Source organism: Nannobrachium achirus (genome assembly GCF_963921795.1).
Source record: "Nannobrachium achirus genome assembly, chromosome: 23".
Lineage (NCBI taxonomy): Eukaryota > Metazoa > Chordata > Actinopteri > Myctophiformes > Myctophidae > Nannobrachium > Nannobrachium achirus.
This window is the reverse complement of record NC_137830.1, coordinates 16,490,122-16,514,231: the sequence shown is the minus strand read 5'-3', so window position 1 is coordinate 16,514,231 and position 24,110 is coordinate 16,490,122. Positions and strand designations below refer to the sequence as shown.

Below are 24,110 nucleotides of genomic sequence, written 5' to 3'. Positions count from 1 at the left end.
TTTACGATATCATCGCGAAATATCCCCAACATCCATTATCCTGGGGCGGAACATTTGCCAAAAAAAGTAGCCGATCTACAAGCTCACAACGAAGCGTCACTAGGGGTGGCCATAGCTGCATGGTTAAGGAGCTTGCCTGGGGAACCAGAGCCCCTGGTTGTCCCAGGTTTGATTCCCGGACAGGGTAGCAATGTTGATGTGTGTCCCTGAGCAATGCTCTTAACCCCTAATTGCTCACATGCTCCTTGTGGGCAGCGAATCAACTGGATTAGCCTGAAAATACTGAATTTCCCTCACGGGAGGAGTAGGTAACTATTATCATTATTATTAGCTTGTAGATCGGCTATTTTTTGGCAAAGAGATTTGGTAGAGAGTGACAAAATAAGACTGCATCAAGTACGTCTATTATAAGTACCTTTCACCAATTATAGAGGGTTTAAATGGTACCGGATATGCAGCTCGGCAAATAAAAGGTGAATTGATCCCAGTGCATGACAGAAGACGATTTCACGATGAATTGAAATCTCCACGATACGATTGTCGCGAGTGTTTTTTTTTTTTTTCTTCTTTTTTTTGATAAACTACAACACAGCTTAATATCGTCCCGTCCCTAAACCGCAGGAGGAGGACGACCTGTCGGAGTACGGCGAGGAGGTCATGACCCCCACGGGGTCGCTATGCAGCAGCAGCAGTAGCAGCGCGACGGTCAAACAACAACAACAGCAACAACAACAACAACAACACAACGCAACAACAGCCGCCAAAACAACCGCCGCCTCGCTCAGCACCGCCCCAGGCAAGACCCCCCCTTCCTCCTCATCCTCCAAGGCCAACGGCAGCAAGTCCTCCCTCACCCCCCCCAAGGACAAGGACGACAAGAACAAGTCCAGCAAAGCCTCCAAGGCCGGCTCCCCACCCAAGGTCAGCAGAGAGGCTGCACTTTAGGACTAAGAAAGCAGGGGTGTCACACACAGATTCTGGGCCCTGCGGGTACTTTAACTATTGAAAAATTGCAGATCTACAAGCTCACAGCGCGGCAGTCAAGGACCCCCAAAATGATATGTATTAGGCCACGGACCCCCATCTCAAAATATGTAGTTCCAGGGACCCCCCAGAAGCAAAATTTGAGTGACAAAAGTTCCCTTAAAAAATACAGAGGCCTATATTCAAAGATTTGCACACATTTTCTTTTTTTTTACTTTTTAAAAATAGCAGATCTACAAGCTCGCTGTGAGCTTGTATATCTGTTGTTTTTCAATAGCTAAAGTTTAAAATAATTCCAGGCCCCTCCACCTTTTGCCCCGGTAACTCAGTCCCACTTTCCCCCCCTTGTGACGTCCCTGTAAGAAAGTATAATGTGGATAAAAGTCTAATGGTACTTTTCCATCGCTCCTTCGTGGAAAGTGCATTAACTTTTTGTGTTGTTGCCTGGTACGGCTCCCTATCATTGTTGGTCAACAAGAACAGGCTCCATAAAATCATCAATGTATCCAGCAAGATAGCTGCGGTACGGCTTGAGAGTATGACCTCCATGTATATATCGTCGTTGTCGGGTGAAAACCTTGTATGTCCAAAACCGTTCGTTTTGCATTTATCATTTAAAAAATGATTTAAACTAGTGAAAACAGCCGATCTACAAGTGAATATACAGTATACAGTGAATATAAGCTTCTATACCCCGGCGTTACAGGCTAAGGCTTCCAGGACTTTTTTCCCCCAAGTATAGGGCTTCTAAACAAACAAACCCCATCTCAGTTATGCGCATAAAATGGTGATATTATGACTGGTAGCCTATTCTCGTTTTGTATCATGTTGTCAGTGGAATGTGGCTTCTGCCTTGTCATTCATGTATTGTGCTTGTGTATTATGTGTTGTGATTGTGTGTCCTGATGGCTGCTTGGTGCCAAAAGAATTGATCTACTGTAACAGTCATTGACCATAGATGAAGCTAGTTAGCATTTTATAGGTTTTAGAAACGTTTTTTTTACTGATTAGGTGCATGGTCTACCTATGTTATTGTTGTCTAGATTGATATTCCTATGCATTTGTTATATTGTTGTTGATGTACTGACATATTCTCTTGCTAAATGCCTAAACTGTAAACTATATCTATCTATCTATCTATCTATCTATCTATCTAGGAGGAGCGAGAGCCTCTGGCCGCCGACGCGGGCAAGAAGACGTCCAAGATCGCGAGCCTCATCCCCAAGGGCGGCAACAAGGGCAAGAAAGAGAGCGCCGGCGTCCCGCCGGCGTCCAGCGGCATTCCCAAGCCGGGGCTCAAGGCTCCCTCTGCCAGCACGGCCAACAACAAGCCTCAGCAGGCCCAACAACAAGCCCAGGGACCGCCGGGCCAAGCAGCGCAGCAGACCCAGGCCGCGCTGAACAACAGCGGCAACATGCGGGCGGGGGAGGGGGAGAATAAGGCCAAGCTGGCCAAAGGCGGCCAGGCGGGAGGGAGCTTCTACGTGCAGCGCTCGCTGGGCGGTCTGGACGGCCGGCGGACCAACATGACGTCGTCCACCAGCACCTCGGCCCTGTCGGGCTCCGGCGGCGGCGGCGGGGGGCTCGGAGGAGGCGGGGGGAACGTGGTGGTGCAGCTCCCCCAGCAGCAGCAGCACAACCACCCCAACACGGCCACCGTCGCCCCCTTCATGTACAGGTGAGACGGCCGTCTGAGACATTTTTGAGCGGTGGTAAACCGCTCCATAGAGTGGCTGTGCGTGTGTCTGTAGCCACTTTTCCCTCAGCATTTTGCCATAGCAATGTGTGTGTGTGTAGCCTGTACTTGTCATGTGAAGCTCAACCAATCCTAGACCTGTAGCCTGTACACCCTACTTCACATTGGGTGTGATTCTTCCTCAGCGTTTTGCCATAGCAATGTGTGTGTGTGCGTAGCCTGTATTACATCACCAATTACATCCTAGACTTATATCCTAGTCTGAAGACGTTATGCAAGCACGACCACCGCTCACTTCACATTGGGTGTGATTTTTATTTTCATCTGTTCTTTAACCACCCAGATCCAACACATTCACGAGCGTCATCAAGAACACATTCAGAACTCTTTTTTTCTTTTTCTTTTATCTTATCTGCACATTAATTGTGGCGCACTAGCTAAGTTTATCTTTGCAACTCTTAAACGCACATTGCTCCATTCGGCAGGTAAGTTATTCGCTGAGTGACAATTATTATTATAATTCCACCAGCCAGCCAGCCCTTCCTCTGACATGTTGTTGAGAAGTAGAGGGCTATTATAATACGCCAATGGTGAAACTCTGAGAAAATGTGTGCGTGTGTGTGTCAGTAAGTGTTTGAGAGACACCAGGGTCACACTGTAGATTCAATTTTCTCCTCATTACGCCAGATACTGTATTACAGAAGACAGGCTCTCTCCATACCTCTCCCACTTTGTTCTGCACACACACACACGCACGCACAGTCGCACACACACACTCAAACAGCTTGTTCAAAGAGACGCACATGCTGTATAGACGTAAACATTAACAACCGCGTGTGCACCGCAAGCACACACACACAGCGACTACTCCTATTGATCAACTGTGCCTTCCACCACCTCCATATATGGTCGCACACACAAAGCCACTCAGTGAGTCACTGCTGCCCAAACCTTCCTATTAAATGATCTGTGTGTTGTCAGTCTTTCATGTCCCAACAACAGCTATGCCTTTGAAGACATGAAGTTTTCTTTCTAAAGAACTATAGTGCCCACGAGCCAAAGATGCGGATGGGATTTTAGCCCATCGTAGCTCACGCATGATCGTAGAGACCAAGCCCCGACCGCCGTTCCCCGGTTTACATGGGTTTGGGCAGAGCGACTTATTTAGCCTCCTACAACTACATCAACATTCAGATTTCACAATCAAAGTGCTTAATAAACACACCTGTCGATGCCAAACCACAACCTCCATCCCTCATTTCTCGCATGGCCCTCTTATAGCGCCTCCATGAGGCCCATTCTTGCAAAACACATTTTTGGACACTGCTCCTACAAATGTGCCCCTAAAATCACGCAGCTTTGCACACACACTCCTTGGCTGCCAAACCACAACCACCACCCCTCATTTTTCACATGGCCCTCTTCTAGCGCCACCATCAGGCCGATTCTTGCAAAACACCCGACCCACAGGTTGAGGACCACTGTTTTATGCCAGTGTGTGTTTAGGGTCAAATGGAATAGTGTAATAAATGTTCTAGAATAGTGGTTTGCTGGTTTCATTGCAGTATTTACTTAATACTTTCGCCAGCAGAGGGCGCAAGTACTGCGTTCAGTGTTTCTGTGTTTATGCCCCTAGCCAATCAGGGAGCTGTGTGTGTGTGTGTGTGTGTGTGTGTGTGTGTGTGTGTGTGTGTGTGTGTGTGTGTGTGTGTGTGTGTGTGTGTGTGTGTGTGTGTGTGTGTGTGTGTGTGTGTGTGTGTGTGTGTGTGTGTGTGTGTGTGTGTGTGTGTAGAGCATCAGAACCAGCTGGCAGAGTGGACTCTTATCTCTGTTCACTCTTGGCACTGCATCCCCCCCCCCCCCCCCCCCTTCTCTTTGACTCTCTCTCTCTCTCTCTCTCTCTCTCTCTCTCTCTCTCTCTCTCTCTCTCTGTCAATTCAGTTCAATTCAAAGGGCTTTATTGGCATGAGAAAACTTATGTTTACATTGGCAAAGCAGAAGTGTATACAATACAATACAATACAATACAATTAATATTATACAATTTAAATAAAATATGTCCAATTGAACAGAGTGAAACAGTATTCATGTATCGAGATTACTCAGTGTAGACCGTGCAGGGATACACTGTATATGTCACAGTATTTTTGAGAACCAGTGAGATTGATTGAGACCAAGAGTGCTCGTTTTCTATCGACCATGACGGAGGCGTGCCGTCTCAGGCGACCTTGAGCCACGCGAGACACCGCCGAGCGAGCGGTAGCGAGCGAGTCACCGTGTCGAGCGTCGCGAAGGCCGCATGAGCCGACTCAGTTAGAAGTTGTAAACCAGGGGTCCAGAATAGTAAATATGATGACATCATTGGCACATGTTTTCAAACTCTCCTTGGGTGGTTATGATCATAGACTGTAGAAAAATATGGACGATGCGAAGCCATTGGTTTCTATGCAGCGCAAATGGCCCTTTTCTACCCCTTGGAATGGGTGTCGCCATTCATAGAATTGTAAAGGCATCAGAGATGCTATTGGCTGCCAACGGTCACGTGCAACCACAGGGATACATGGGAGAATGTGGTCGGAGCCTCCCGAAATACAGCACACGAAGAAGAACACAGCCGGCTGGTATCAGTTTAGTTGGCCACGCCCCCCCGCAACTTTATCATTTATTTTAAAATAAATTGGACCACATTTCGACAAAACGAATATGATGGTGATTGAAAGGCAATTTTTAACTAGCGATAAGAACCATACAGTATTCATGAAAATGTTAATTAAGGTTAGAAAACGAAAGGGGAAAATGAATGGGATCCAATGGAGAACAATTCTTTTTGCGATCGGCCGGGGGGGAAAACAGCGCAACTAGCGGCCAATCATAGGAAGTTTTACTTCCCTATTGGAGTCATTTTAAATCGGCAGAACTATGCCCCTGGTTATGATCTGTGGGAAGTATGTGTCTCTGATGTAATTGGTACAGTGGGCAGGCGGTTAGGAAGACCTCCCGCTCTTCCTCGCCATCCTGTTCTCCATTGGAGGATGACTCTGCTTGTTATGCCACCAGTCAGCTCTGCACTTATCTGAGCGGCGTCCCACTGTGCAGCAATTTACCATCATTTCAGGCCCAATTAAGCATCCTTGTGTTTCCTCTCTCTCTCTCTCTGTCTCTCTCTCTCTCTGTCTCTCTCGCTCTCTTGCTCTCTCTCCCCTTCTCTTGCGTCTCTTTCCTCCTCCACTTTCTTCCCTCTCAGGCTGAATTCACACATTTAAGGAACATGCTTTATGGGGGAGGCGCGCACTTTTTTTCTATTGATTACTCACCCCATGGAAACTTGAGTTCAATAATATTTTTGGAGCGGTGAAAGCGCTCCCAATAAACAGGTATGTCTGTGGCTGGCTGGCTATGTGGCTGGCTGGCTGGCTGGCTGGGTATGTCTGTAGCCTGGCAATACCTTGAGTGGCCACACAAGTTAAAGGAGGGGCGCTGTTGTGCAGGCACAAACACACACACACACACACACACACACACACACACACACACACACACACACACACACACACACACACACACACACACACACACAGATTCACCGCTCCACTTCGAACCAAGGTTTGATTTTTTTGTATTTGTCGCATTCCTAAGACAAAAATGTTGATTATAGTAAATTTACCCCCATTGATTCCGGATGGAGAGTGGAGACACAATTGCATTTGGGTCCCCTTCCGGAATCAATGGGGACGCATTTATTGCAATATATTTTTTGTCTTAGGAATGCGACAAAAAAACAAAAAAATATTATTGAACTCAAGTCTCCGTGGCGTCAGTAATCAATAGAAAACGACTCCTTTTGTGAATTCAGCCTCACTCACAAACTTCACTCTCACAAACTTTCTTTCCTCTTTCTCTCTTCGCCCCTCTCCCCCCCCCCCCCCCAATCCCCACATGTCCTTACTTCATCTCTCTGCCAAAAAGTGCTCCAGCTCAGTGTGGATGTGAGGGTGCGTTGCAGTGAGCGTGCAGCATTGATTGGGGTTCCTGCTGCCATAGAGTGCTGTAGGCAGGGGCGTCACAAGGGGTAGGAAAGTGGGACTGAGTTACCAGGGCCCAAGGTGGAGGGGCACCTAGTAACTTCAGCTATTGAAAAATAGCAGATATACAAGCTCACAGTGCGGCACCGAGTGCCGCGCTGCGAGCTTGTAGATCTGCTATTTTTGAAAAGTCGCGAAAATATGTGCAAATCTTTGAATATGTATTTTTTAAGCGAACATTTGTAACTCAAATTTTGCTTCTTGGGGGGGTCCCTGGAAGTAAATATTTTGAGATGGGGGTCCGTGGCCAAATTCATATCATTTTGGGGGTCCTTCACATGAAAAAGGTTTGAGCATCACTGACATAGAAACATGGGTTTCTTGCACACATTTTCACAATTTCACAAAAATAGCAGATCTACAAGCTTGCAGCGCGGCACTCGGTGCCGCGCTGTGAGCTTGTATATCTGCTATTTTTCAATAGTTAACATTCATGGGGGGCCCCGCAGTGAATCCTTGTACCCAGGGCCCAGAATTTTGTGTGACGCCCCTGGCTGTAGGCACACGGGGAGAAGGTGTTGCAGGGGGCTGCAGTCTGCTCTGCTGCGTCAGTAATCAGCTGTTCCGCTTCCTCGTTTGCTCTCCATGCCCTGGACTTCACCTTTCTGCCTCGGCAACAGCGTTTACAATCGATGATTAGAACCAGCGCTGCCGTGTACCGTTTGAATAAAAGCACGTACACATGGTGACGCAAGCCGGAAACAATCGCTCTCCGCCCCGTACATTACACATGAGCTCACCTTTACAAAACGGCAGCAAGACAAATCATCAGCACCCCCGCCCTCTCCAAGGAATTTCACATTTTGTAAATTCATAATAATTCATAACAGAAACATCCCGCCAGCACATGGTCCAGCCCTGCTCGAATATGCAGCTCCACGTAGGTAGGTAGGTAGGTACAGTAGGTAGGTAGGTAGGTATAGGTAGGTATAGGTAGGTAAAGTAGGTAGGTAGGTACAGTAGGTAGGTAGGTAGGTAGGTAGGTAGGTAGGTAGGTAGGTAGGTAGGTAAAGTAGGTAGGTAGGTAGGTACAGTAGGTAGGTAGGTAGGTAGGTAGGTAGGTAGGTAGGTAGGTAAAGTAGGTAGGTAGGTAGGTACAGTAGGTAGGTAGGTAGGTAGGTAGGTAGGTAGGTAGGTAGGTACAGTAGGTAGGTATAGGTAGGTATAGGTAGGTAAAGTAGGTAGGTAGGTAGGTACAGTAGGTAGGTAGGTAGGTAGGTAGGTAGGTAGGTAGGTAGGTAGGTAAAGTAGGTAGGTAGGTAGGTACAGTAGGTAGGTAGGTAGGTAGGTAGGTAGGTAGGTAGGTAGGTACAGTAGGTAGGTAGGTAGGTACGTAGGTAGGTATAGGTAGGTATAGGTAGGTAAAGTAGGTAGGTAGGTAGGTACAGTAGGTAGGTAGGTAGGTAGGTAGGTAGGTAGGTAGGTAGGTAGGTAGGTAAAGTAGGTAGGTAGGTAGGTACAGTAGGTAGGTAGGTAGGTAGGTAGGTAGGTAGGTAGGTAGGTAAAGTAGGTAGGTAGGTAGGTGCAGTAGGTAGGTAGGTAGGTAGGTAGGTAGGTAGGTAGGTAGGTACAGTAGGTAGGTAGGTAGGTAGGTAGGTAGGTAGGTAGGTAGGTAGGTAGGTAGGTAAAGTAGGTAGGTAGGTAGGTACAGTAGGTAGGTAGGTAGGTAGGTAGGTAGGTAGGTAGGTAGGTACAGTAGGTAGGTATAGGTAGGTATAGGTAGGTAAAGTAGGTAGGTAGGTAGGTACAGTAGGTAGGTAGGTAGGTAGGTAGGTAGGTAGGTAGGTAGGTAGGTAAAGTAGGTAGGTAGGTAGGTACAGTAGGTAGGTAGGTAGGTAGGTAGGTAGGTAGGTAGGTAGGTAGGTAGGTACAGTAGGTAGGTAGGTAGGTACGTAGGTAGGTAGGTAGGTACAGTAGATAGGTAGGTAGGTCGGTAGGTAGGTACGTAGGTAGGTAGGTAGGTAGGTAGGTACGTAGGTAGGTAGGTATAGGTAGGTAGGTAGGTAGGTACGTACGTACAGTAGGTAGGTAGGTAGGTATAGGTAGGTATAGGTAGGTAAAGTAGGTAGGTAGGTACAGTAGGTAGGTAGGTAGGTAGGTAGGTAGGTAGGTAGGTAGGTAGGTAAAGTAGGTAGGTAGGTAGGTAGGTAGGTAGGTAGGTAGGTAGGTAGGTAAAGTAGGTAGGTAGGTAGGTAGGTAGGTAGGTAGGTAAGTAGGTACAGTAGGTAGGTAGGTAGGTAGGTAGGTAGGTAGGTAGGTAGGTACAGTAGGTAGGTAAAGTAGGTAGGTAGGTAGGTAGGTAGGTAGGTAGGTAGGCAGGCAGGCAGGTAAAGTAGGTAGGTAGGTAGGTAGGTAGGTAGGTAGGTAGGTAGGTAGGTACAGTAGGTAGATAGGTAGGTAGGTAAAGTAGGTAGGTAGGTAGGTAGGTAGGTAGGTAGGTAGGTAGGTAAAGTAGGTAGGTAGGTAAAGTAGGTAGGTAGGTAGGTAGGTAGGTAGGTAGGTAGGTACAGTAGGTAGATAGGTAGGTAGGTAGGTAGGTAGGTAGGTACCGTCGTCTCTGGTTGACCTTGTCACATTTCCTGGGGCAATTTGCCCAGATCAGGCATGTCAGGGATGTCATGCACGTCATGTGATTTTCAACTGTCCGCCACTAAGGGGCAGTGGTGATCTGCTGCCTTGTTACTGTTTGTATTTCAAATGGTCAGTGGTAAGTACTAGACTACATACTTTCTGTTAATGTTCATGGGGCGGCATAGCTCAGGGGTAGAGAAACCGTTATTAGAGCACGAAGGGTTCCCGAAGGGTTCCCAGTTCGAATCCGGGCTCCCCCTGAGTTAATGTCGAAGAGTCCTTGGGCAAGACTCTGAACCCCTAATTGCTCCCGGTGAGCAGATTGGTGCCTTGCATGGTTTCCTCCACCACCCGTGTATGAATGTGTGCGTGAATGGGTGAATGTAATGCACCCATTCAATGAAACACTCGGCTGCGCCTCGTGTTTCCCAACGCCTCTCAGCCGGTGTATACTACCCCGGTAACCACTCGCCTCTTGTGGCTTATTGCTTTATTTACCACTTCAGCCCTATATATATTTCGACCATTTGAAAATAGCCGGTCTACAAGCTCACAATGCATTGCGAGCTTGTAGATCGGCTATTTTCAAAATGGTTTATACATTTTGAACACGTGAAATGGACATTCTGCACGAGTACTCTCTACTTTTGTACTTACAGCATATTTTGAAACCAATACTTTTTGTACTTTTACTCAAGTAAAAATGTAATTCCAGACTTTTGCTCGTATAACAGTAGAGTATTTCTACGTTGTAGTATTGATACTTTTACTTAGGGTCACGGAGGACAGGACATGTACACACTAAACACTTGTAAATCAGTGCATCATTAAGCGGTAATAATCTGACATCACTAGACTCACTAGACTTGGTGTTGACAGATTTCATCGGCTTCGAGTCTGCATTTAATTTACTACACAGCGTGAATGAAATGCAAATTGCCTCCCGTAAATGAACCTCTTTAACCTGTCTGGCCAGCCTCCTGTCACAACGTTTCCTCTGCCAGTAGCAGGCATGTTGTTTCTCCCAGTCTTTGCCGTTCCACAGCGTTTAAGTTAAGATCGCGAGTGAGGGGAAAACAGACTTTCACAGTAGCTGAAGTCATTGCCTGGAGGTTGCGGCTGGGTTTGGAAGCCAATTTTTTATCTGCAGCAGTGCAGGTGGCTGGGGAAAGGCTTTCTAGTGGTGAGAGGGAGGGGCCAGCGCGAGCGTGTGTGTGTGCGTGCGTGTGTGTGTGCGTGCGTGCGTGCGTGCGTGCGCACATATGCATAACTGAATGCCAATTTGTGTGTACATGTATGTGTGCGCGGTGCACATGCATAATTTGATTGTTATTGTGTGTGTGTGTGTGTGTGTGTGTGCGTGTGCGTGTGCGTGTGTTGTGCCCATATCTGTGTGTCTAACCTTATTGTTGTGCCCAGTCAACAAACACTGTAGCGGTTTAAGATTTATCTGATGCGGTTGGGCTTGATAAAGAGAGAGAGAGGGAGGGATACAGAGTGTGTGTGTGTGAGAGAGAGAGAGAGAGAGAGAGAGAGAGAGAGAGAGAGAGAGAGAGAGAGAGAGAGAGAGAGAGAGAGAGAGAGAGAGAGACTGCTGAGACAGGGAGAGAGGAATGAAGCACTGGGCCAATGTGGATTTGGCACATACATTTATGACAATACATACATTTCATAAACAACCATTGCTTTGCACGCTCACTCATACACATGCTCTCAACATGCATGAGAACAAATATACTAATCAATACTATTTTATTTTGTTGTTTGTACGCATACACTACTGTATATTCTTTGTGGTCCTCGCGTTCATGCTCTATAACTTTTCTATATACTGTATATGATATGTAGGCTGATATAATAATAATATATACATTATATAGTATAAAAATCACACCCATTGTGAAGTGAGCAGTGCTATTTATGACTTAATTTCATTAAAGCATCCCACAAAGCTTTGGTAAATGTGACCCTGGGCGTACAACAAACTTTGAGAGCTTTGTGCCAAGATGTAGGCCAGATGTAGGCCACGCTTCAGAGCCCGGACAGAGCCAGCTGTTGGAGCTTAGCTCCTTCCACCAGCAGCCCCCACCTTCACTTAATGCGGCCCGCAGGTTAATACTGGAATACTGATATATTATTGATTTCAGCTGTTACAATTCCAAACATGACCTGTTTTAATTCCGTCAGTCTATATTAGTAGCTTAATGACTAGTATAGTAGTAATGACATGTATTTATTTATGTCCAAATGTATTTGTATTTAGGTTCATAAAGTTAACATGAGTATATAACTAAATGCGTTTGAAATTAAATCAAATTGTTACATTTCAGGATTCCAATTAAAAAAGAACAAAAAAATAATTCAAGGCTCCAATTCAAAAGAAGCAAAAATAGCCGATCTACAAGCTCAAAACGCATCGCAGCGCGATGCGTTTTGAGCTTGTAGATCTGCTATTTTTGCTTGTGGCCCTCTGGAGTGAAGGCGGAAATATAGTGGCCCTCGCCATCATCAAAGTTGCCCACCCTTGCCCTAGGGGTCCCGGACCCCCTGTTGAAGACCCCTGCTCTAGACTTTTGAGGCCATCATCAGGCTGAGGCAGTGATTCACTCTGCTACACAAGCACACAGTAAACAATGTCAATTTCCTACGTGACAGCAGCACACAAAAGACAGCAGCCATACGACATAAAACACAGTCTACTCTCCTCCGCCAGCCCACTGAATAATGTTGTTTTGTGTTTGCTCTGCTCGCGTCCCCTCAGGACATTCTCGGAGAATGACTGCACCACGGTGGCCCCGGCGGAGCCCTGCCTCAGCCCCACTAAAGGAGAGCTGGTCTACAGCAAGACAGCCAAGCAGTGCCTGGAGGAGATATCAGGTAGGAGATCAACGTGTGTGGGCAGGGGTGTTGCACCAAGGTCTGGGCCCTGGGTGCAAGGATTCACTCACACTTTGTGCTTTAACTATTGAAAATCAAACCTCGGTTCGAAGTGAAGCGGTGAATTTTTTAGCGGTGGTAACCGCTCCTATAAGTGGCTGTGCGTGTGTCCGTAGCCTTTTTCCTCAGCGTTTTGCCATAGCAAAATGTGTGTACGTAGCATCATGTTTGTCTAGTGATGTCATCATCGTGTGTCTGTAGCCTTTTTCCTCAGCGTTTTGCCATAGCAAAACGTGTGTGTGTAGCATAGCCTGTACATCCTAGACTCAAATCCCAGTCCGAAGACGTTATGTAAGCACGACCACCGCTCACTTCACATTGGGTGTGATTTTTATTCTATGTTTTCTGTGAAATCTGTGTTCTAGATCTATACATTTTGGGTTCTAGATCTATACTTTCTATGTGTTTTAGTTCATGGCACTTCATCTTTAATAAAGTAATGGCCTGATTTTGTGGTGAGGGGTTTATGGGGGTGGGGGGAGGAAGCCACTGCTTCACACAATAAAAGGTCAGGATTGACAGGTGAAGGGTGGGAGAGGATCCGTGGCCTTTGTTTGTGCCCTTCCAGACCAATCACACTCCATTACACTGTCACCACACCGGCGACCTCATGTGACACATCACAAGATGACCATATTGATACGGTGGCCAATGGCCATTCTGCTGTTACTGTACTTCATCACACCACAGGCTGGAGGGAATTGGATTGGAGAGGAAAAGAAATCAAACTACATGTTTTAAATTAATTTCAATTCAATCCGTGTCAGATAAACGTTAGTTTGCCGCACTTCTCCTCCCACAGTTATGGTGGCAGCACTTGAGCCATTATGTGTCAAATCCACCGGCTCGATCGGGACACGCATTCACAAATAAATATACATTTATTTGTGAATGAATTTTCTCCATTGACTTTAATCACAAATTAAACGTTTCCCAAATATGGAGATGACTGACATCACAGACCACATGGGACTGACCCAGTATGTCCATATATGGGCATTCCAAGATATGGGCTTAACCCATTTAGAACGGGTAGACATTATCGTGTATCAATATTTTATGCTTTAACTATTGAAAAATAGCAGATATACAAGGTGTTGAGCTTGTAGATCTGCTATTTTTGAAGAATCGTGAAAATTAGAATTTTGACCCGATTCTATAAGTGTCTTTTGAATCCTTCTAAGTTTTTATGTTTCTATGTCAGCAATCTGGCCAGCCATTGTCAAAGAAAAGGTCCTTTTCACTTAAATGGAGCTCAGTTAGTCTGTTCTTGAGAGACTACTGTGTCAGTGGTTCTCAAACCTTTTCATGTGAAGGACCCCCAAAATTATATTTATTTGGCCACGGACCCCCATCTCAAAATATTTAGTTCCAGGGTCCCCCCTCAGAAGCAAAATTTGAGTTAGAAATGTTCACTTTGAAAATACATATATTCAAAGATTTGCACACATTTTCACAACTTTTTCAATAAGTGCCGCGCTGCGAGCTTGTAGATCTGCTATTTTTCACTGGTTAAAGCATTCAATAAGTCTAGGCCTAAATGGGTTTAATATTGATGACATCATGGATCTCTATATATAGGCATAATAGGGACAAGGACTGAGCCAATCCCAGAGGTCCTTTTTTTCCGACTCGCCTCAAGGCAACCACACTTGCAATTTTCAGTTGGATCTTTCTAGTTTGTATCTTCGTAGTACATTTAGTTGTATGGGAAATTCATTTGATAAATCGAGGCAATGAAATAACCCAGCATTTGCTATTCGTGGCGTACCTCATTTGCATTTGAATTTCTGACTAGCGAGAGACATTTCTGCTCCACCGCCGCATAGCAGTCTGAAAATGAAGCATGCAAAGCAACCATATAAACATGTCTGACGACAAAAAGTGAGTGTTTGAAATGAGCCACTATCAAAGAGAGCGGTCAGTGCGGTCAGTCTTATTTTATACATCAAATGATGGCCTTTGTAAAAGCCACGACCAAGCCAAAATGTCAGGAATGTCATTGTTTTGACATGCCCAAAACCTGTAATCACCCACTCTGTTGTTTGTGCACAATGTCCTTTGTGGTCACTCGGCGCCCGTTGAATTTCAGGCTTCACTTGATATCTTACTCTTATTCTTCTTTCTTTCTTTCTTTTTTGAATGGCCGTCATCGTATGGTTGTATTGGTCATTAGCTCCATTCACGATGGGTTTCTCTATGACCACGGTCTGTGTCAAGTTGTCGGTTTGACCCTTTTGTCCGTTCCTTGTCCGGAATGCAAGCTTGTGGTTTACTTCTGTGGTTAGGAAGCCCTTCAAAAGGATACTTATGGTCGACGGCCGGGATACGGTTCTTGTTAAACTCCCAGCTGTACTAGCCTGCGAGGTTCCCCTTCAGTCTATTCACAATTGTATACACCAGGGGTCTTCAACGTTTTCAGGCCAAGGACCCCTTAGTTGAGAGAGAGGCCAAGCAGGGACCCCCACAACCTGTTCAGAGATTCCATATAGTTTCATTGTTTGACAGCATTTTGGATTCATGTCAAGTTGTGTTTTCAGATATTTAACCACTTGAACCGTCAATACTTAATAAACTTGACCTTTCACTCTGTACTTAGTCTGCTCTTTTCCCCTCTACACCAAACCTCGCCAAAAATAGCCAATCTACAAGCTCTGCGAGGCGTTGTAGATCTGCTATTTTTGGCTAAAGTTCTCAGAATAAGGACAATAGGGTTCAAGTGGTTAATATAAAAAAGGAGAACAAACTCATCATTTTACCTAATACAGGTATCCATTTATAAAAAAAAAAGTCTACGATTCCTCCTCTAACTTATCCAGTTTGGATCGTCTTATCTCCATAATTAATGTGGATTTAATAGATTCATTCATTACGAGGTCAATCACGTTATACAGCCTGTCTTCCCAGAGATTTCTTCCCCCCACAGAAGGTGCGCAGAAAATAAGGTTCTTGGTACTGTCATGTTGTCAGTTTAATGTAAAGAGCAAGTGCTGTGTTTGTGCACTGCATAGCAAGGGTAGCAGTGTTTTTACTCTGTTACCCGGCACAGAACCATTAAAGAGGCGGTGCCATAGTTTTGTACTTTTTCTGGTTTTCATGTGTCTAGGAGGTTGACAGTATTTCATTAGACCCCCTGGTGTGGTTGTTATGAGCAATTATGTACTCCCTTTGTATTTGGAGTTTCTTCCTGGAGGCTGACACCTTGTGGGTCAAAAGTGCCAGTCCAAAAACACAGATAGAGTTACATCATATAATCATCCCCTCCCCTTTTACCATTCACCCAACACTGTGGGTGTGGCTAACTTCAGCTGGGTCACCACCCACCATGACAACCAGGCATGCTTAATGAACTGGTGGGTGTGGCCACATAAATACCCAATTTTAACTTTTTCTGTACACTTTTTTGGAAAACTTCTTCCTCCTAGTATAATCATAATACCTGATAATCATGTTTTAGGGGGGGGGGGGGGGGGGGGACATCATACCACTGCATCTTTAATAATAGTGCCGTAATAACACTGACATTTTCCACTATCTGTGACATGCACAACAATCTGTTGCATCTCCAGGCAAGCCATCTTCATCTTTAGCCCATAGACTGTATCAGTGCAACATGACAAATTTCTGTTCTTCTATTAGCATGAGAGAGAATAACCTGATAAGACATTATGACAGATGCCAGTCCCCTCAGCCAATGAATGACAGCTAGAATCACCGTTATTATGGTTGCTGGGGCAACTGCTGCCATTGACTCTTCACTTACCAGTGAATGGGATTATGGGATGAGTGGTTGACAGACTGCTGTAGGTTAATAGTCGCGCGGCTTAAAGCTTTTTGTTGTTATCGTCTTGCTGATTATAGTCTCGCTAATTGAAGGTGGGCTGCGTCGCCTGTTGGCACGTACGCCGGTGACTAGCTTAGCGCGGCCAAGGCTGCGAGCTCACAGGTGCACACGCCAAAACAACTCAGTGTCACGTTGACAAACAGAGCAAAGACGGACGGGGGGATACAAAAAATAGGAATAATGAGGGACCTTGGAAGGAAGGAGAAGACAGAGAATGTAGTGTGAGCGAGGCGCGCTGAGAGAATGAGAGAGAGAGAGAGAGAGGGAGAGAGAGAGGGAGAGAGAGTACCGCAGCGAGCAGGCTGAAGAGAACAGGCGGACCTTGCTCTATGTGAGGCTGAGTAGCGGCTCCGACGCCCTCTCTTCACCACTGTGAGGAGAGGGAGAGAGAGAGAGAGAGAAGCGCACGAGAGACGCACCGGTGAACCGGTAATTAACGGAAGAGAGGCGGAAGGTGGAAGAGGGGGGGAAAAGAAGACAAGACAAGCGGGGGATCAATGAAGAGACAGCGCTTTGCTTTCATCGCGGAAACATTCGGAGAGTGTTGAGAGAGAGAGAGCGGGAGAGGAAAAACCGAGTGAGGATGTGTTAGGGAGAAAGAGAGAGAGATACAGAGAGAGAGAGAGAGAAAGACAGAGAGACACAGAGAGACAATGTAGCAGCTCGGAGGTGAGAACAGACCCGAGAGGAGCGAGAGAAAGGATGAGGCTGTACAGGAGCGGAGGTGTTGGGAAAGGAGGTGTCCATTCGTGCATCTGGTTCCCCGTTTGATCATGGCGAGTCCAAGCCGGCCGCGAGATGGATCTGGATTCTACCTGCGCACGTGAGAGGGAGCCCCCCCCACCCCGGACCACTGAGAGGGAGCCCACTCCACCCAGGACCACTGAGCCCACTCTGTCCCGGACCTCTCTCCATCAGCGCCCCAAGCGGGGGACGCGTCCCCACCCCCACGTCATCCTCCACTTCCTGTCGCCGGTCGGGATGTGAACCCGGAGGTGAGGTGACGACGACGCAGGCGGAAACCCGCTCGTGCTCTCTTTCTCTCGCGCGCGCGCACACGTTCGCTCCCACACGGCACCGAAGGAGAGGCCAGCTGAAGGATCGGAGGGCGAGGAGGAGGTGAAGAGTCGCGCGGGCGGAGATGAAGCGAGGGGCAGAGTTCTCCGTGTACCAGCAGGCGGGGGGCAGCCCGGCGCGCCGCCCCCCCCGGCCGCTCCCCGACAACCTCAACCTGAGGGTCAAGCAGCGCTCGCTGACCAACCTCACCCTGCTGAGCGACGGCGAGCAGCGCGGCGTCTACGCCTTCCAGCTGCACGAGCCGCCGGCCGCCCTCCTCCGCCCCCAGCAGCTCCAGTCTTACAACTCTTCGTCGTCGAACGTCTCCTCCTCCTCCTGGGCGCGGCGGGCGGGCGGCGGGGGGGGCAGCCTCCAGGGCAGCCCGAGGAAGGAGGCGGCGGCGTCCGGCGGTGGCGGCGGCGGGGGTCCGGACGGGGCGCGGGCCACCAGGGCGCGGTCCCTCTCCCTCTCCCTCACCAAGATGCTCTCCCAGTCGGAGCACTCGCTCATCCCCGTGCCCTGGCGCTGCTCCCCCGGGCGCCCCCAGAGGGCGTCGTACGCCGGGAACCCGCGGGGCTCGGCGGAGCACCACCACCCGCCCCCGACGCCTCCCCCGCCCCCACGGGCATCGCGGGACGAGGCGGCCACGGACGAGGAGGGCAGCAGCGGGCGCTCGGACGAGGAGCCGGCCACGGGGAAGGGTGGCGGTGGTGGTGGCGGTGCCGGGCAGCAGGGAGGAGGTGCCAGGGACAGGGGCGGGTACTGGGCAGAGGAGGAGGTGGCAGAGGGAGGCCCCCGAGAGGGCGCGGCTCAGCTGGACAAGGAGGTGATCCTCGCCATGCTGGGCGATCTGGAGAAGGCGCTGCAGCCGGCGGCGCGCCCTCGCCCGCGTAAGTCACCACACCTACGCACACGCACACGAGCGTGCGTGTGTTTGTATATGAATCGAAACCGGTCGGAGAACAGTGTCTGTGTTTTTTTTTCTTCCTGTGGTATGGAACATTTACATTGTGTTGTACGCTTTCAACAGATAAAGCGGCTGTTGTCACGTTAATGATTATGCACTGAAGTATAGCAGGTCAGTGTGGGCAGACTGTGGCATTCGTACCATCAGTTGTCTTGCCTTCCTTCCGTTGAAGCCGGGGTCGAGCCATGATGCAGCACAATGAAGCAGGCACAACCATAGAATTCCTCAGTGGTGATTTAACTCCGAAAGTGTACGAATGTATTATACGGGTCCATTTGGTGTACTTACTAAGAGTTACAGAAGGATCAACACTGAGGGTTTGTCTGTGTGTGTGCCGTACCAAAGAATTACAAGATAACGCTGCTCTTCTACTGAGGCGATGCGTCCCTAAATTCCCCCTTTCCTAAGATGCACCCTCTTCCTAAGAGGCTCCCTCCCTGCCTGTGTGAGACACATAGCGACCGTCATCAATACTTACCATGCTGATATTCCCTCCATCTACAGTATGTATGTAGGGTCTCAGGATTGACAGAAATCCAATGCTACTTTCTCCCCGCCATTAAAGTTGGCATTACAGAGTATTCAGCCGCAGTACTTCTGTGTGTGTGCTCCTGACTCAGGGAACACTTGATGTGCATTAAAGCTGCAATCCATAAGATGTATGTCCGACTTGGGATTTCTACTGCTCAAGGGGCAATACCCGCTTTAACAACCTTTTCAGAGATTTGACAGCACAATCATCAGTGTATTTTGGATTCATGTTAATTTTCAGATATTTAACCACTTGAACTGTCAATACTTAATAAAGTTGACCTTTCACTATGTACTGTACGTAGTCTGCTCTTTTCCCCTCTACACCAAACCTCTTTGCCAAAAATATTTTTTGGTTTAAGTTCTCAGAATAAGGCTTAGGAATAAAGACACTAGGGTTCAAGTGGTTAATACAAAAAAGGAGAAACGCATCACACACAAAGAGGACGCCCTATAGTGACTCTGAGGACCCCCTAGGGGTCCCGGACCCCCTGTTGAAGACCCTTGGTCTAACATAAATGTATCGGTGGAAGAGTATAGCTAGACCACCACCAACCACTGCAGATGTACTAGTTGTATTGTATTAACATACTGTACTCTACCATACCGATTGTTTGAAATAATGTTTTATTCATTGAAATAAGTTGCGGATTGCAGCTTCAGCAAGCACTGCGACACCTGTTATGAGGCGCATTGAGGATCAGCAGGGGTAAAACATGTTCTGTGTGTGTGTAGGGCTGTCACAATTATTACATAATCGTCTAATCGTGATTATTTGACATTATCGCAATTATTTTGTCAAAATCATCATAATCGTGAATGTTGAAAAATTTCCGAAATAGTGGAAATAGCAGATCTACAAGCTCACAACGCGTCGCATCGCGACGCGTTGTGAGCTTGTAGATCGGCTATTTCCACTATCAAAGTTATTTTTCAAGTAGTAAGTTGTCAAATATGTCAGTAATTTCTTTGTATATTTAGGTTATGTCTCATATCTACCATGTACAACTTCAAAGCCTAAAAGCCAAACAGAAATGTAATTATCAACGACAAAAAAAAAAAAAACATTAATCGCCAATTATTTGACTGACAATTAATCGTCATGTAAAATGTGAAATGTCATATCGTGACAGCCCTATGTGTGTGAGATTATCAGCGATGGACAAGGCAGAGATTATGGCTGAAACAAAGCTATCACATTAGTTTGTGTTACTCAACAATATAGGCTACCTCTATATTGTTCAGCTATGCGTCGTTTTTAATGATGGATACAATTATTCGCAGAGTTTTAAAAGGAGTGCAGACTAGTGTAGCCGTGTGATAATATTCAGGCCCGATGCCGGGCATTAGAGATCATCGGGTGGTGCTCACAAGTTTGTGTGTGTACCTGTATGTGTGTGTGTGTTACTGACATTTGGAATAAATGCCATACATTAAACCAGTTGATTGGTGTCCCCAATTTGATTTTAAAGCAATGTTTTCAAATGGGTGTTTGTGGATGCACGCGCACGTGTGTTTGTGTGTGTGTGTGTGTGTGTGTGTGTGTGTGTGTGTGTGTGCGTCTGCGTGTGCGTGTGCGTGTGTGTGTGTGTGTGTGTGTGTGTGTGTGTGTGTGTGTGTGTGTGTGTGTATTTGTTCATGTCCGTATCTGAACATGCACGTCTTTTAATCCCAGTTAGTGCTGTATGTTGCCTAAGACAAAACATGCTATTGTATTATCGGTCTGAAAGAAATAGTGGCTGTACACGCCTGTCTCTTCTCCATCTACAAAATGCTAGTGTTAATGGTTTGGGTGATGTGCTGGAAAATTGCGAAGGTGTTGTGTTTTTATTTTGGGGGGGTGTGTGGGGTGGAGGATTGTGTGGTAATGTTTTGTGAAACATGTGACTTTGCTTTAGAGCAGTGGTTCTCAACCTGTGGGTCGGGACCCCCAGGGGGGTCCCCAAATTATTTTGGGGGTGTCCACAGATGACTACACTAATGTGAAACATTGTTTTCTCACTCAACAGTGAGTGTATGGAGGGTATCTGCACATTCTAAAGTGACAATTTAAGGACTTTTTAATTCCTCTAAAATGACAAATTAAACATTAGCCAAATTGTCAGATATTAAAGGCAGAAATATTTGTTGCGAGGCGTTGTGAGCATGTAGACAGGGTTGCTGAATACAAGTACCTTGGAATATGGCTTGATGACAAATTTACATTTAAATACCACATGGACAATCTTGCCTCTAAACTTAGGCAAAAGATAGGTTTCTTCTATAGGAATAGAGCCAGTTTTCCAATGGCATGTATAGGAAAAGGGTTATTGAAGCAGTATTTCTCTCTGTGTTGGACTATGGAAAGGCTTCTCCTTCTGTCCTCAAGCCCCTTGACACAGTCTATCATTCTGCTCTGCGTTTTGTATCTGGTGAACATTACAGGACTCATCACTGCACCCTGTACGATAGAGTAGGTTGGCCTTCTTTGGCCGACAGGCGAAATAAACATTGGCACCTGTTTATTTTCAAGGCAATTGATGGGACCTTACCATTGTATCTTAAGTCGATGCTGGACTGTAATCCTGTGACGTATAGGACACGCTCCAGTGACTGGTCCCCAAAGTAAAAACTGAACTAGGGAAGATAGCCTTTTGCTTTAATGCCCCAACCACTTGGAATGAACTACAGCTTACATTCAAGATAGGTTCTCCTATAACATAATATGGTCATTTTAAATCCTTGATTGCAGATCTACCTACAAGTGTCTGCAATTGTTTCTAAACTTGTTTTGTAAATGTTCTGTAAATGTTTTGTGAATATTGATTGTACCGTGATGTATCTCGACGACACTGCAAATGAGGGCAACCTCAATGTCTCTCGAGTATAAATAAAGGTTTGAATGAATTGAATGAGATCTGCTATTTTCACCATAGGACCGTGTTATACAAAATGTAATGCCTCAAGTCTTAGTGCTCGTATAGGGTGGGGGGGGTCCCCAGTTATAATAGGATTATTTTGGGGGTCGCGGCCTGAGAAGGTAGAGAACCACTGCTTTACTGTGGGATATTCACATCCTCTGGGTGTGGTTGTATATCGTATAGGCAGAACACTGCAGGGCTGTTGCTCTGTGCAGGTGAGCATCTGCTCCATTACCTCAGTCTACTCTACAGTCTTTTCTCTTCTCAATTTCAGGATTCACACTCACACATGAATGCACGCCTACAGGGACGTGCAGAGAATGTTAGAGGGGCAGGGGCTGACATTTCTAAAAGGGCCTTTTGGTGGAAATATCGAAAATAGCAGACCTCCAAGCTCACAACGCGTCGCAGTTGGAGGTCGGCTATTTTCGGTGCGTGATACCACACTGAACTACTTGTAAGCATGATCAAGTCAATACTGGAGATGTGGCGTACAGCATGGATTTCTACCCAGAGAGGGCAATTATTTTGAACATGAGATGCTGCATTCAATTTCAGGAGAGTTTGGACAAGGCCATTATCTTGAATGCTGCCTTCAGGTATGGCATGGAAAGAGGGCATTTGCATTTCTATTTCTTTCACCATAGTGAAAACTGCATTCATGGTCTGGAAAGGGCAGGGGCTCAAACCCCTTTTGGTGTCTATGTGTGCACGTGCCTGCCCACACGTGCCTGCCCACATTGCCAGGAGAGAACACAGCTCAGGCCATATCTTCAAATTCTCAACCTCTCCCCTTTCCATCTAAGATGGAGCCTGCGAGTCATGGCTGCTGGTGTCACTTAATAATTGGATCATGATTGGATGTTTGCAGACGTGGATGTGGTGAGCAGAGGGCAGCAAAGGTTGAAAAAAGGAAAAATAAAAGATGCGGTCACTCATATGCAGGGTTAATGCCTATGATCTCATTCTATTTATGACTTTTTTCTTTTACATTTGACTTGTTGTCAGCGGTGTTGGAGTGTGATTGTGTGTGAACACAATGTGTGAAGGGTATGCATCCAAAATGGCCAAATCACATTCATTTAGTTAACACGTAATCCCTATATGGGTAGCTAGTTAATACTGGGGCCTTTTCCACTTTGCTGTGTGACAACTGGCGAAAATAGACGATCAACAAGCTGTTTTTTTTTGTCTTCTATTTTTGTATAATAAATATAATTGAAACTTGCACCCTATTGGTCAAGTGTATTGGATTTGGTATGTTATCACTAGCTCTGTCAGTTGGCTGATATAGCACTGAAAGTCATGCCTAAAGGCGTTGCAGTATCTTTGCTAAATTACCACTAACACACAACATCATCCCCTCATTGAACATTCATCCCTCTCATGGAGACAGTTTTCCATATGAAAGCACCTTACAACCAGAAACGGGCGTGACCGCCATCCATTCCGTGTCATCATGCCACTTGTTAATTACCCATTCAGTAATGTCTGCCCGCAGATACGGGCTTGCATGACAGGCGCATTGAGGGGCTTAATTGGAGCAGACAGGCAGATGTGCTGGTCCGCACCCAGTGCCCACAGCACTGATATATGTTGCCCACCCATTCTTATTAGCAGAGAGCCCCTGCAGAATAATGCCTATCGCCTCGGTGAAACTAGCTCTCCAGCGGCAAATAAATCCCGCGGAAGTGCATAAAACATATGAAGCACTTTGTTATAGCCGTGCTCTTCAAAGCTGCAAAGAGGAGAAAGATCCCGGGGCTCAAATGGCCGTGTTCTGTCATACAATGGCCTACACCTTGGCAGAGAGGGAACTCTGACATCGTTTGCTTTTTTTGCGTGCACAATTCTGTCCCCGAGCCTAACTGATGGAATGTGCAGTGTCACTGCGGCGTTCCACGCTCGCCTAAAGATGAAAACGTCAATACACTAAAAAAAGAAAAAGAAAAAATCTCTCCAGATTTCTCCAGTTTGTGGCGTCGCGGGGCCGTCTGTGCGGCTGACAGGTTGATATATTGGAAGTGGTCGGAGCTGTCAGCGCTGCATGATGGGATGTGAACTCATGCTGCCTGTTGCATCATGTCAGGGTGTCGTGTCGCGTCACCACCGTACTGGTGATGCAGACAAAGACATCCAGTGGGAAAACGGTGGAGCGTGTCAGACTCTCACCATCACCCGTCACCTGATTTATATAGTCAGTCGCATGCATGTGTTGCGCACTGACAATTTGTTTTTGTACTAATCTACAAGCGAACAGCAACAGAAGTATACAGGGACGTGCTGGCCATTGGGAAAAGCGGGACAACTCCCGAACGGCCGGTTCATTCCCGGCCGGTCCAGGGCGGCCATTTGGAAAAAAATTAAAATAAAATGTCAGCCTTAGTTCCATTTTGGGGGCTGGGTGGCCAACAAAGTAAATCGTCACTGTCGGGCAGAAACCTTGTATCTCCAAGTTTCAAATTTGTAAATTTTTTTGCAAAGCAAAGCCCTGCTTCACCATACAAGGCCGTCGCACAAAAGTAGTGAAAACAGCAGATCT

General features: G+C 46.7%; 1 protein-coding gene across 1 annotated transcript in view; it reads left to right on the top strand.

Moving 5' to 3' along the window:
* The window catches only part of nav3 (neuron navigator 3), a gene marked incomplete at its 5' end in the record, with an annotated part of 322,260 nt that overhangs the window by 178,022 nt on the left and 120,128 nt on the right, over positions 1 to 24,110 (top strand). The window contains 3 exons of the mRNA XM_080754819.1: positions 622 to 921; positions 2,142 to 2,662; positions 12,095 to 12,210. Coding sequence (XP_080610945.1) covers positions 622 to 921; positions 2,142 to 2,662; positions 12,095 to 12,210 — 937 coding nt within the window. The remainder of the gene's footprint in view (positions 1 to 621; positions 922 to 2,141; positions 2,663 to 12,094; positions 12,211 to 24,110) is intronic.